The sequence below is a fragment of the Scleropages formosus genome, chromosome 10 (assembly GCF_900964775.1).
Source record: "Scleropages formosus chromosome 10, fSclFor1.1, whole genome shotgun sequence".
Lineage (NCBI taxonomy): Eukaryota > Metazoa > Chordata > Actinopteri > Osteoglossiformes > Osteoglossidae > Scleropages > Scleropages formosus.
Genome location: NC_041815.1, coordinates 8,045,447 through 8,058,099, shown reverse-complemented (window position 1 = coordinate 8,058,099; position 12,653 = coordinate 8,045,447). Strand labels below are relative to the sequence as shown.

At 46.0% G+C, this 12,653-nt stretch overlaps 1 protein-coding gene across 1 annotated transcript; it reads right to left on the bottom strand.

The window, feature by feature from the left end:
* Positions 1–2,804: 2,804 nt before the first annotated feature.
* LOC114911644 (cytochrome P450 2C20-like) lies at positions 2,805–12,253 on the bottom strand. Its single transcript, XM_029255581.1, has 10 exons — positions 12,238–12,253; positions 11,505–11,794; positions 10,529–10,691; positions 10,078–10,227; positions 9,658–9,818; positions 9,346–9,522; positions 9,041–9,182; positions 4,259–4,446; positions 3,865–4,006; positions 2,805–3,159 (listed from the first exon to the last, which is right to left on the bottom strand). Exons 2-10 carry the CDS (start codon positions 11,676–11,678, stop codon positions 2,978–2,980), a joined length of 1,479 nt encoding a protein of 492 aa, XP_029111414.1. The 5' UTR covers positions 11,679–11,794; positions 12,238–12,253; the 3' UTR covers positions 2,805–2,977.
* Positions 12,254–12,653: the final 400 nt, after the last annotated feature.

The window sequence follows — 12,653 nt, the reverse complement described above, 5'->3', positions numbered from 1 at the left end:
AACAGTGCAAGTTGCTTTGGAGAAAAGCACCAGATAAACGAATAAAATGTAAAACTGTATGCATCACCATTTTTACTAGGGATGAGTTATTTTTTTACCCAGTAAAGTCAGACACACACACACACCATCTGAAACTGCCTGTGCTGAGCGGGGTCGCAGCAAGCCGGAGCCTAACTCAGCAGCAGAGGGCACAAGATTGGAGGAGGAGGGGACACACCCAGGGCAGGAAACCAGTCTGTCGCAAGGCACCCCAAGCAGAACTCGAACCCCAGACCCACCAGACAGCAGGACCCGGCCAAGCCTACAGCACCACCGCACCCCCACACAGTAAAGCATTGGACAGAAAACAAGTTTTATTGTATTGATTTTTATAGTTTGATATCTTAGCTCTAGAATGTTTTAAATATCTTTTGCATATTTCCTAGCAACATGTCAGCATGATTTTCTCTGGTATAATTTAATGTTTCAAATAAATTTAAATAATGAGAAACAAAAATTGGTTTAAAGCCAGTGCAGTACGTTATAGTTTTAGCAGTTATTTTTGTCTTTTTTTGTCTTAAGTAAGTCAGTCCAGGACATTCCTTGAATATAAAATTGACTGCACGAGTTACTGCTTGTCTGGGTCAAATCTGTACGACCACACTCGACTCTTTTGAAACGGCGACAACACGTTTAATCTGGTCGGATTAGAGAGCTCCCACATCTGGACTTCATGACACTCAGCTGCTGATATGTCTGGATAAAAAAATTATCAATATTCAGTGTGAACAGAGGAGCATTGACACCCCCAGGCAAAAATAAGAATTTACCTGTGCTTCCTCTATACATTTTTACCTGCTAAGGGAACGGCTGGTAGCGGAGAGGTTAGTGCTGTTGCCTTTAGATCCAACTGTCAGAGGTTGGATCCCTGTCTCTGCCTGAAGTACCCTTGAGTAACATACTTACTCTACATTGCTCCAGTAAAATGACCCAGCTATATCAATGACCCATTAACTGTAACCAGAACATTGTAATTAGCGTTGGAGAAAAGTGTCAGCTAAATGAATAAATGCAAATGACCTGAGTCAGTACACTGAAATACTTTCAGAACTGCAAAAAAAAAAATGTTAATGTAATGAATAAATGTAAAATGTAAATGTAAGCTGTGAATATGAACATTTCCTAGTACAGTTGTCTGGGGGGTGCGGTGGTGCAGCAGGTTTGGCCTGTGCCTGCTCACTGGGGGGTCTGGGGTTTAAGTCCCGCTTGGGGTGCCTTGAGATGGACTGGTGTCCTGTCCTGGGTGTGTCCCCTCCCCCCCAGCCCTTCGCCCTGTGTTGCTGGGTTAGGCTCTGGCTTGCCATGACCCCGCTCAGGACAAGCGGTTTCAGACAATGTGCGTGGGTAGTATAGTTGTGATTACTGAATCACAGTTTTATTTTCTAAAATTTCTGCTTAGCAGGTATTGCCTGTGTTTCTTCTGCCATAAGAAGGTAGCAAAACACTCAGATGTAACAGAAACTTGAATAGTGCTATGGGGGGGGGACAAGGGTGCACTGTCTTCGAGCTGGACAGGTGTGAGCTCACTTTTTTAATAAAAAATAGCTGTATCTGAGACTTTTAGAGAAACTACGCAGGCAAGAGGTTATGCTCATTATTCCACCTTTTTACTGGAAACTGGAAATTACCAGATATTGAAAAATACCATGAGACAGATGGTCAGCATTTCATGTGAAACACTACATTCTCCTCATGCAATCCTGCAGTACATTACAACTCATTCTCCTTTATTTCATGCTCCTGTGGTGCCTCATGTAGAAAAACAACGCACCAGTATCTTCTATGAATGAAGCAGAACACTGAATAGTAGGTTGTGGACGTTCATTCAGGTTGCTTCATGCTGAAATAAAACTAGTGTGCAGTCCATGTCATAATCTGTCTTGCACTGTGTTTTCAGCTCGAGGAACACCAAGACCTTGCGTTCTATTAGCTTTTGATGAAAATAAAATAAATGGCAGTCTTTTTGTGAATTTTTCATTCATATCTTTATTTATTTCAACACAGCCTAACCTGTAAATAAAGCAAGGGATTAAGCTGCATGAAATGTTCATGACTCTGACACAATGGTTAGAGATTAGTTAAAAACAGACTTCTGATCCCAGTTGTGTTTGTGATATAAGGTACAATTGTAAATGTATTGTATGGCAGCACAAGTGATCAAGACATAGTTGGAACAAGTTGTACTCACCCCATTAAGGGTGGGTACAAATATAGATTCCTCCCTTTGTTTCCATCTTCACAGGTAAATTCCTGTAAACTTTTTTTTGTTGTTAAAGGGAAATAAAGTACTGAATCTGATCTTGAACCTCTATGACTAACTCATTCAATTACTGTTAACTGCTTGTCTAAAGGAAAGAAATGGTACATGTCAACATTCCGTCAACATTTTTTGAGACAAAAGTCAGAAACAATACATTTACATTAGCTGATGCTTTTCTCCAAAGCACGTACAATGTTAAAATACTTGCAATTATTTACCCATTTATACAGCTGGGTAATTTGACTGGAGCAATTTAGGGTATGTACCTTGCTCGAGGGTATTAATACACACACACACACATTTTCGGAACCGCTTGTCCCAATTGGGGTCGCGGGGAACCGGAGCCTACCCGGCAACACAGGGCGTAAGGCCGGAGGGGGAGGGGACACACCCAGGACAGGACGCCAGTCCGTCGCAAGGCACCCCAAGCGGGACTCGAACCCCAGACCCACCGGAGAGCAGGACCTGGTCCAACCCACTGCACCACCGCGCCCCCCTCGGGGTATTAATACCATTTTTTTAATACAAAAAGTTGACAGTCATTTTGATATATTTTTCTTGCCATAGATACAAGTAGTTGTATATGATTGTTGATCCCTTTGACAACTTGCTTCACTGATGCTTTGGTCTCTGTGTTAGCATGCAATATGATATGTTATCACACACTCCCTGTAGTGGTTAGCGAGGAGTGGCGATGAGCTGGTACTGGCGTGGCACATTGCCACGATTACTAAATTCAGGGGTAGGGTCCAGGCTGTCTGGTCCCCCAGGACAAGAGAAGGTGAAGCGCTGCAGTAAAGTGACGAGGAAAAGGAAGAGTTCCATTCTTGCTAGGGACTCCCCAGCACAGACCCGCTTACCTGGGATAAAACACAAAGGAGAACTGAACAAAGAAAAGCACTTCAAATTAGATTAAGCAGCGTCATGCACAGCTGACACAGTTGACAAATGTTGACATGTTACAGAGCAAATTCTTTTTTACTACCATAAAACACATGAGGTCAGGTCAGACAAGTCCTTTCATGAAAGCACAGCACAGGTGTTGGTTTCAGTGAAATTAATTCTATCAGAGAGGATGTTCACTAAAGAATAAAACACTCAATTTGCTGTTTTAACAAATGCTATCTTTATGTAAGTAGGGTAAGCGCAATCAAGTCAAATTTGACTCATGGTGACCACTGCCATGGTTTTCATGGTAAGAGAGGGTACAGAAATGGTTTATCATTGTCTTCTTTCACCAAAGTCTTTGGACTGTGGGAGGAAAACCACACAAACAGGGCAAGAATATACAAACTCCACACAGATTACACAGGACTGAATCCCAGATCCAAAATCACAGTGGGGTAGCAAAGTAAAGCACAAGCATTAACTGCTACCCACTGTGCCATTTGTTTTGCTTGTACGACTCATGTTTCTCATACAAACACAGTCACAGAGGAAAGCTGGAGAAAATCGTCCAACTGATTACTATGAGCCAAATTTGAGCCACCAGCCCTTGCCCTCCTCTGAAATATCTATAGCATAGACTGGCATTTGGAACATGTAAAGTTGAGGACATAACCTACCTCCAGAGAAGGCCATGAAAGCAGAGTTCTTCTTAAAATTCCCATTGTGATCCAGGAAGTGTCCTGGCTTAAAAGTCAAAGGAGACTCCCACTGCGTTTCATCCCTCAACACAGAGTGCAAAAATGGAATGATAACTGTTCCCTGTTGGACCAAAAAAAACAGCTTCAGGTGATCTTTGCTGAAATATACTGTCATGAGAAATTATTTTAATATGGAATGCTGCTGGACTAACTTAGTATTTACATTTTTAATGCTTTTAAGGTAGTTCAGGTGAAGAAAAATTTCAAGGGTACTCCAGAAGAATTACTTTCATGACACAAAAGAGTTTGCTTGCCAGTGAGTATATGGATTACAATAAAATGGAGGAACAAAACAGATTAATGCATCTGGTACCTTGGGAATGGTGTAGCCCCTGAAAGAAATGTCACGAGTAGCATAATGAGGAACGCTGAATGGGATCAAATCCAAGTAACGCTGCACCTCATGGATCACAGCATCTGTAAAATGGAGGGACTTTCTATCCTCCATTGTTGGTTGACGATCTTTTCCAATTACTGTGTCAATCTCAAGATGGACCTTCTCTGTAAATTTAGGACAACAAATAAAAAAAAATTAGCAATGCCATTTAAAAGCATATCAAGGCTGAAAAACAATGTTGACAGCAGGGCTTGAAATCATAATGCACAGACTGGGTTAACTGAAGACTGGAGATGCGTTCATTGTTAAACTGAAACCCATCTATCCATCCATCCATCTTCCTCCGCTTATCCGGAACCAGGTCGCGGGGGCAGTAGTCTAAGCAGAGCCCCCCAGACTTCCCTCTCCCCGCAAACCTCCTCCAGCTCCTCTGGGGGAACCTCAAGGCGTTCCCAGGCCAGCCGGGAGACGTAATCTCTCCAACGTGTCCTGGGTCTGCCCCGAGGCCTCCTCTCAGTGGGACATGCCCGGAACACCTCCCCAGGGAGGCGTCCAGGAGGCATCCGGAACAGATGCCCGAGCCACCTCAACTGACTCCTCTCGATGCGGAGGAGCAGCGGCTCTACTCGGAGCTCCTCCCGGGTGACTGAGCTCCTCACCCTATCTCTAAGGGTGCGCCCAGCCACCCTGCGGAGGAAACTCATTTCTGCCGCTTGTATCCGCGATCTCATTCTTTCGGTCATGATCCAGAGTTCATGACCATAGGTGAGGGTAGGAACGGAGATTGACCTTACGACTTACGCCTTACGACTCAGCTCCTTCTTCACCACAACAGACCGGTACAATGACCGCATTACTGCGGACGCCGCAACGATCCGTCTGTCAACCTGCCGCTCCACTTTTCCCTCACTCGTGAGCAAGACCCCGAGATACTTAAACTCCTCCACTTGAGGGAGGAGCTCCCCCCTAATCCGGAGGGGGCAATCCACCTTTTTCCGACTGAGGACCATGGCCTCGGATTTGGAGGTGCTGATTCTCATCCCACCCCCGCCGCTTCGCACTCGGCTGCAAATCTCTCCAGTGCACGCTGTAAGTCTTGATTCGATGAAACCAACAGGACCACATCATCTGCAAAAAGCAGAGACGAGATTCTGCGGCCACCAGAACAGACACCCTCCGTTCCGTGGCTGCGCCTAGAAATTCTGTCCATAAAGATAATGAACAGAATCGGTGACAAAGGGCAGCCCTGGCGGAGTCCAACATGCACCGGGAACAGGTCTGACTTACTGCCGGCAATGCGAACCAAGCTCCTGCTCCGGTCATACAGGGAACAAACAGCCTGTAGCAACGAGCCCTGAACCCCATAATCCCGAAGTACCTCCCACAGGATGCCACGAGGGACACGGTCGAATGCCTTCTCCAGGTCCGCAAAACACAGATGGACTGGTTGGGCAAACTCCCATGAACCCTCCAACACCCTAGTGAGGGTATAGAGCTGGTCCAGTGTTCCACGGCCAGGGCGAAAACCGCATTGCTCCTCCTGAATCCGAGGTTCGACTATCGGTCAGATTCTCCTCTCCAGTACCCCGGCATAGACTTTCCCAGGGAGGCTAAGGAGTGTGATCCCCTATAGTTGGAACACAATCTCCGGTCCCCCTTCTTAAAAAGAGGGACCACCACCCCGGTCTGCCAGTCCAGAGGCACCGTTCCCGAGCTCCACGCAATGCTGCAGAGGCATGTCAGCCAAGACAGCCCCACAACATCCAGAGACTTGAGAAACTCAGGGCGGATCTCATCCACCCCCGGAGCCTTGCCACCGAGGAGTTTTTTGACTACCTCAGCAACTTCAGCCAGGGCAATGGACGAGTCCCCCTCCGAGTCCCCGGCCTCAGCTTCCTCTACGGAAGGCGTGTCAGAGGGATTGAGGAGATCCTCAAAGTACTCCTTCCACCGCCCGAGGACATCCTCAGTTGAGGTCAGCAGCGCACCACTTCCACTGTAAACAGTGTTTGTGGAACACTGTTTCCCCCTTCTGAGTCGCCGGACGGTTTGCCAGAATCTCTTTGAGGCCGACCGAAAGTCTTCCTCCATGGCCTCGCCGAACTCCTCCCAGGCCAGAGTTTTTGCCGCGGTGACTGCCAGAGCCGCGCTCCATCTGGCCCGCCGGTACCTGTCAGCTGCTTCAGGAGTCCTATGAGCCAGCCAGGCCCGATAGAACTCCTTCTTCAGCTTGACGGCATCCCTTACCTCCGGTGTCCACCACCGTGTTCGGGGATTGCCGCCGCGACAGGCACCGGAGACTTTATGGCCGCAGCTCCGAACCGCCGCCCCAACAATGGAGGTGTGGAACATAGTCCATTCGCACTCAATGTCCCCAGTCTCCCTCGGGACCTGGTTGAAGCTGTGTCGGAGGTGGGAGTTGAAGACCTCTCTGACAGGGGCCTCCGCCAAACGTTCCCAACAGACCCTCACTATACGTTTGGGCCTGCCAGGTCTGTCCAGCTTTTTCCCCCGCCATCGAATCCAACTCACCACCAGGTGGTGATCAGTTGACAGCTCAGCCCCTCTCTTCACCCGAGTGTCCAAGACATATGGCCGAAGATCAGAAGAAACGACTACAAAGTCGATCATCGACCTCCGACCTAGGGTCTCCTGGTGCCAAGTGCACTGATGGACACCCTTATGCATGAACATGGTGTTCGTTACGGACAAACCGTGACTAGCACAGAAATCCAATAACAACTCACCACTTGGGTTCAGATCAGGGAGGCCGTTCCTCCCAATCACGCCCCTCCAGGTATCACTGTCGCCGCCCACGTGGGCGTTAAAGTCCCCCAGTAGAACGACAGAGTCCCCAGTGGGAGCGCTTTCCAGCACGCCCCCCAAGGACTCTAAAAAGGCCGGGTACTCTGCACTGCCGCTAGGCGCATAAGCACAAACGACAGTGAGAGACCGTTCCCTGACCCGAAGGCGTAGGGAGACGACCCTCTCATTCACCGGGATAGACTCCAACACATGGCGGCTGAACTGGGGGGCTATTAATAAGCCCACACCCGCCCGCCGCCTCTCACCCTGGGCAACGCCAGAATAGTGGAGAGTCCACCCTTGGTCGAGAAGAGCGGTTCCAGAACCCAAGCTGTGAGTGGAAGTGAGCCCGACTATATCTAGACGCTATCTCTCAACCTCGTGCACTAGCTCAGGCTCCTTCCCCGCCAGTGAGGTGACATTCCAAGTCCCAAAAGCCAGAGTTGGCGTCCGAGGTTTGGGTCGACCGGGCACTCGGCCCCGACCACCGCCCAAATCACAACGCACCGGCCCCTTATGTCCTCTCCGGCAGGTGGTGAGCCCACCGAAGAGTGGCTCCACGTCTTTGCTTCGGGCTAAGCCCGGCCAGGCCCCGTGGGCATAGACCTGGCCACCAGGCGCTCGCATGCGAGCCCCTCCACCAGGCCTGGCTCCAGGGTGGGGCCCCGGTGACCCCATACCGGGCAGGGTGAACGAGATCCTTGATTTAATAGTCATAAGGGGATTTTTGAAACTGAAACCTCACTTGAAAAACCACTTAGTCATAATATTAGAAATACTATTGCAGGTGTGTATGTTAATGGAATGACTCAGATCATTCTATAAAATTTTAAAGAGAATGTAGTACGGTCTTAACATCATATAGTATTAAATGAATGATCAGTTAATTTAAATGAATTGACATCTGTCTGAAAAATAAATTTATCCATATTTTCACCACAATAGGTATGCTTTAATCAAAATTTAACTAAGTCCTCAAGTTTTTACCACAAGAGGCACCCGATTGAGCGATGAAGGTTGCCGGAAGGAAGCACTCTCAGCGACCAGTTATGAGCGCAATCAGATCATAAACATCATTCGCTGGCACGAAAACCAAAAAACTTCAGATAATACGAAACATACAACGACCGAACCAGCCAGAATTGCTTACCTCCCATACGTAAAAGGCACCACCGACAAAATAAGTAAACTACTCATAAAGCACGGCATGAAAACCACTTTCACCACCGGTTCCACTACAAAAAGACTACTTGGCACAGTTAAAGTTAACCTGCCATTGAAGACCAGCGGCGTGTACTGAATACCCTGCAGCTGTGGAAAAACATACATCGGACAGACAGGTCGACTTATCTCTGTACGTCTCCAAGGACACATAAGAGCCACGAGGAGCAATAACATCGACTCAGCAGTGGCCGAACATTCACTGCAGACTAGGCATGTGATCCACTTTGCGGAGACTACAGTGCTCGCACCTGCTCCCGGGTACAGGAGCCACATAGCGAGGGAGGCAATCGAGATAGAGAAGCACCCCGACAATTTCAGTCGGGAAGAGGGCTTCAGACTTTCAAGTGCCTGGACACCACTCATCTCATCTCCGACAACAACCCGACAGCCTCTCATTAAAACTCGGTTCAGCGAGCCGCCCTGTAATATGAAGGAAACAGCGCAAAGGGAAAACACAGTGGGGGCACCACCTATTAGGACCACTCGCTATGACCACCGACCCCATTCCCGTCCATAAATACACCCACCCTCGTCAAACATGCCATCTCACATTTAACCTCCACAAGATGTGGTCACATCCTGACGATGCTTCCAGCAAGAGAAGCGAAACGTCGGAACCAATGTCCCATATGCGGTTTAATCTGTTAAGAATTGTGTTAACAAATTGGGGTCAAAGTTCATGTTGTGGCTTCTATGACAATTCTCATCCTGAATTAAGAGACGCATTACCTTGTATTTCTGGGTATTTGATGAGCATCATCACGGCGTATCTGAGGGTTGTGCTGGTAGTCTCAGTTCCAGCCGTGAAAAGGTTGAAGACAGTTGCTACCATGTTGTCATAATGGAATTCAGTAGATGGACTATCCTTCTCCTGAAAAGTGAAATACAGTTAGGACCATTACTGCAGACAGCACCATGATGATGGATAGGATGTAGTAACACAACCCATTTTCTCTTTGACTCAAGTGTGGTACCATACACAAGGCTCTTTGTTACACCAAAAGATGAACATCACAAAGTCTAATTCTATATACCTGCTTGAGTTTAACAAGGAAGCAGTCAATGAAGTCTCGGGGTGAATGAGGGCTCAGGGTCTCTTCATGTTGGTGGATTTTCTCGATGATGAAAGCCTTAAGCTCATCTACTCCAGCAAAAAATTTATGGTGATACCCAGGCAGGTGGTTCATCAGTCTGGGAAAGGTATTGTATAGCTGTGGTTGGAAGGTAAGACATTGGAAATGTTACTGAAAAGTGTAATACAGCAGTACATAAATATAATTTATGCACAGCAGACAAACCGATGAAAAGACAGATTGGAAAGATTTTTTATCTTCTTTAATTCATACCGAACCCAAGGGACTGCTGCCAAAACGTATTGCTGCATTGAGAATTTGGAGAAGGCGCAGGAATCTGTTGTCCTGGTACTCAAATCGTTGGCCAAAGACGAGGGAGCAGATCACATTGGACACAGCTCGACCCAAGATGTAGGTGGGGTCACAAGGAGATGCTGGTGGTTGTGTTGGAGTGAGAGGAGAATACATATTGCAACACTGGAACTCACCATGAAAAACTAAACCCTGAACTGCACAAAACAATCTACTTCACTAATGTAATGTTTTCAACTTTTCTTCAATTAAACAATGTAACTACCAGTTTGTTCTAACTCTGGTTTGCTCCTTCATATTTGTACCTCCTTCTAGACTCACAGAACATCAATCCACCTCCTCCTAGAAACGCAGAGAGCTAACCCCTCACATCATACTCACAGTCTGTATTGGACAAGCTGTCAATCAAGTATTTGCTCTCCTCTAGAATCCACTCCTCCATGGTCTTGCGTCCCATACCGAAGTCCCTGAGTGTGCTCAATGTGAATCGTCTCAGCTGCCGCCAGCGTTCTCCATTACTGGCAATTAAACCTATTGGAGTCAAGAAACAGAAGGAATGTACTGTAAGATGAAAACAATAAGGCTTACAGTTTAATCTAGCAATTGCATCACTATTATTCATCATCATTATTAATAATCATCATTTAGCTGATCCAAGGCAACTTGCAATGTTAAGTTTGTGCACTAAGCTACTTACAATGACTTGTCCATCTATAGAGTAGCATAATTTTTACTGGAGGAATTCAGGGTAAATATCCTGTTTATGGGTTTTATAGCAGGAATGAGGAGTATACATTAAAAGTTTAAATATGTAAATGTGAACACTTCTTACCATAGCCTCTCACAACTTTATTCGCGACTGGAGATGGAGCTCGGTCAGCGAAATCATCCGATTGGTCACACAAGGCCTCCTTCACCGTTTTATAACCCACCAAAATCACAGCTCGTTGAGGTCCAATGTACACAGTGACCACTGGGCCATATATCTTACTGAACTGAAGAGAAAGGGGTTATACACAGGTGCAGACCAGAATGAACAACAGCACAGAAAGAACAATGACTTTTACACAGAAGAACACGCACAATCAGCTGATCGACTAATATTCCACTAACTCAGGATATTGGTTACATACATTTATATTTACAGAACATTTATTCATTTAGCAAATACTTTCCTCCGAAGTGACCTACAACCCGAAGGAAACAACAGTGCACTTCACAGCAGACTGAGGTTTAGATGCGGACATGCGATTGTTGAAGCACAGCCCAGATTCTATCCGATGCCAACATTTTTTCCTGGCACATGTTACACATGCTACTGCCTACAGATCTGATAGGAAATACAAAGTTGATCATGACAGATGATGTGATGCAAGTGTATACAGCAGTTAGGAGATCAGGTAAGAAGTGGGTCTGAAAGATAGATTCTTAGTCCCTCCTTGAATGTACAAAATATGAAAGCATACAATAAACTTGCACTGAAACACACAGCGCAAGTTGCGCAATATCGAACAAGTAAGCGAATCATTCTTGAAAACTGAGGACAACAATGTAAAACTTGATAAAAGAAACTGTTAATCATAATGTGTGGGATATGCACCACTGTCCACAAATAATACTTTTTGTTCTTTTGTTGGTACTAAGGAAACAGGTTAATGACACTGGGAGCATTTGGGTAATTTATAGTTAAACAATAGACCAGATGGAACCCCAGAGTGCGACAGGAGCTTGGAGTACTCAAGATCTTCCAGAAATGAAACCTGCATTAACCTGAATTAACTACTCAGAGGCCACTCTGCATGTCTCACCTTAACGAAGCTCTTGATAGGAGCTCTCTTTTCCATCTGCAACAAATTCCCCAGAAGGGGTAAAGGTTTTGGACCTGGGGGCAGACGAACATTTCTTCTCCCCCCTCTCCAGCTGAAATAGAGCAGCAGAACCGAAACAAGTCCTGCTAGGACCAGTGTGCTGGAGATCTCCATTGCACCTCTCTACACCAGCATGGACGGACAGACGTCTTGCTTACTGCCTCTCTGTCTCTTCCAAAAGCCCTTCTCTCTTCAGCCCTCTGTCTTCTCCACTGTTTATGTGTCTCTGCCTGCAGAGAAGGGAGGAGATTTCAGGGGTGAGTCACGTGACTCCTCATATGTAACTTGTGCTGTGTAAGCACGGCAATTACTGCAGTAACACCAAAGTTTCTCAAATTCACAATAACTCCTAATTGTTCACCGTATAAAAATCACATTTTTCCCTTTCTTCACATGTGAAATATTGCAGCTTTTTGCCTTTGTTTTAACGTATTGTTGTATGTGCTGTTTTCATCTCGTGACGTGATAACATAAACAAAAAATAATTATGCCAATTTTTCTTAGAGAATTTCCTTCTCAAGAGGAGTTATTTTAAAAGTATGCTTTTTCCGTTACCCTCGTTAAGAATGTCGAAATGTTGACCTTTTAAATTTTTCTTCACATTTTTGAAATGAAAGTTGTGCAAGTTTTACTAAATCATGTTACTAAATCGCAACCCAGTTGTCGTCCTTACCTTTTTTTGTAATTTTGATTTTGCACTTCCCATCTTATGTAAATCTTGGTTTCCCTCCAAAAATAGCTGTCATGTAGACCGGAACTTATTGCCTCGCACTTTGGACTTGTGGACTTCGATTTGTGCGTCTTTACGGAGTCGCTGATCAAGGAACTACTTTGGGCCGCGCAATGATCACTTGCAGCAAACTACTGCGGGAGGTGTTTCTTCACGCGTAGTAGTGCTGCAGGCGGTGCTGTACGGGTCGTAAACACGGGGTTGTTTGTGGGGTTTATTGGAGCTTTTTCATGTCCCCCAGTCCCCTTCAATGGGCTTATTTCTAATGGAGAAACAAAGGTACACCCAAGAATCGCTAAAACGTCAAACTAAAGACTTTACAAGCAAAATCATTCTCACACTGCCGCACTTGGTCATAT

What these genes read in the sequence shown, in the direction of transcription:
- LOC114911644 (XM_029255581.1), bottom strand. Translation starts at nt 11,678, where the DNA reads ATGGAGATCTCCAGCACACTGGTCCTAGCAGGACTTGTTTCGGTTCTG. An exon ending in TAAAGTTGTGAGAGGCTATG is followed by an intron (nt 10,228 to 10,528) that starts GTAAGAAGTGTT and finishes TGACTCCAATAG; the next exon opens with GTTTAATTGCCAGTAATGGA. An exon ending in CAAATACCCAGAAATACAAG is followed by an intron (nt 4,447 to 9,040) that starts GTAATGCGTCTC and finishes CTAAATTTACAG; the next exon opens with AGAAGGTCCATCTTGAGATT.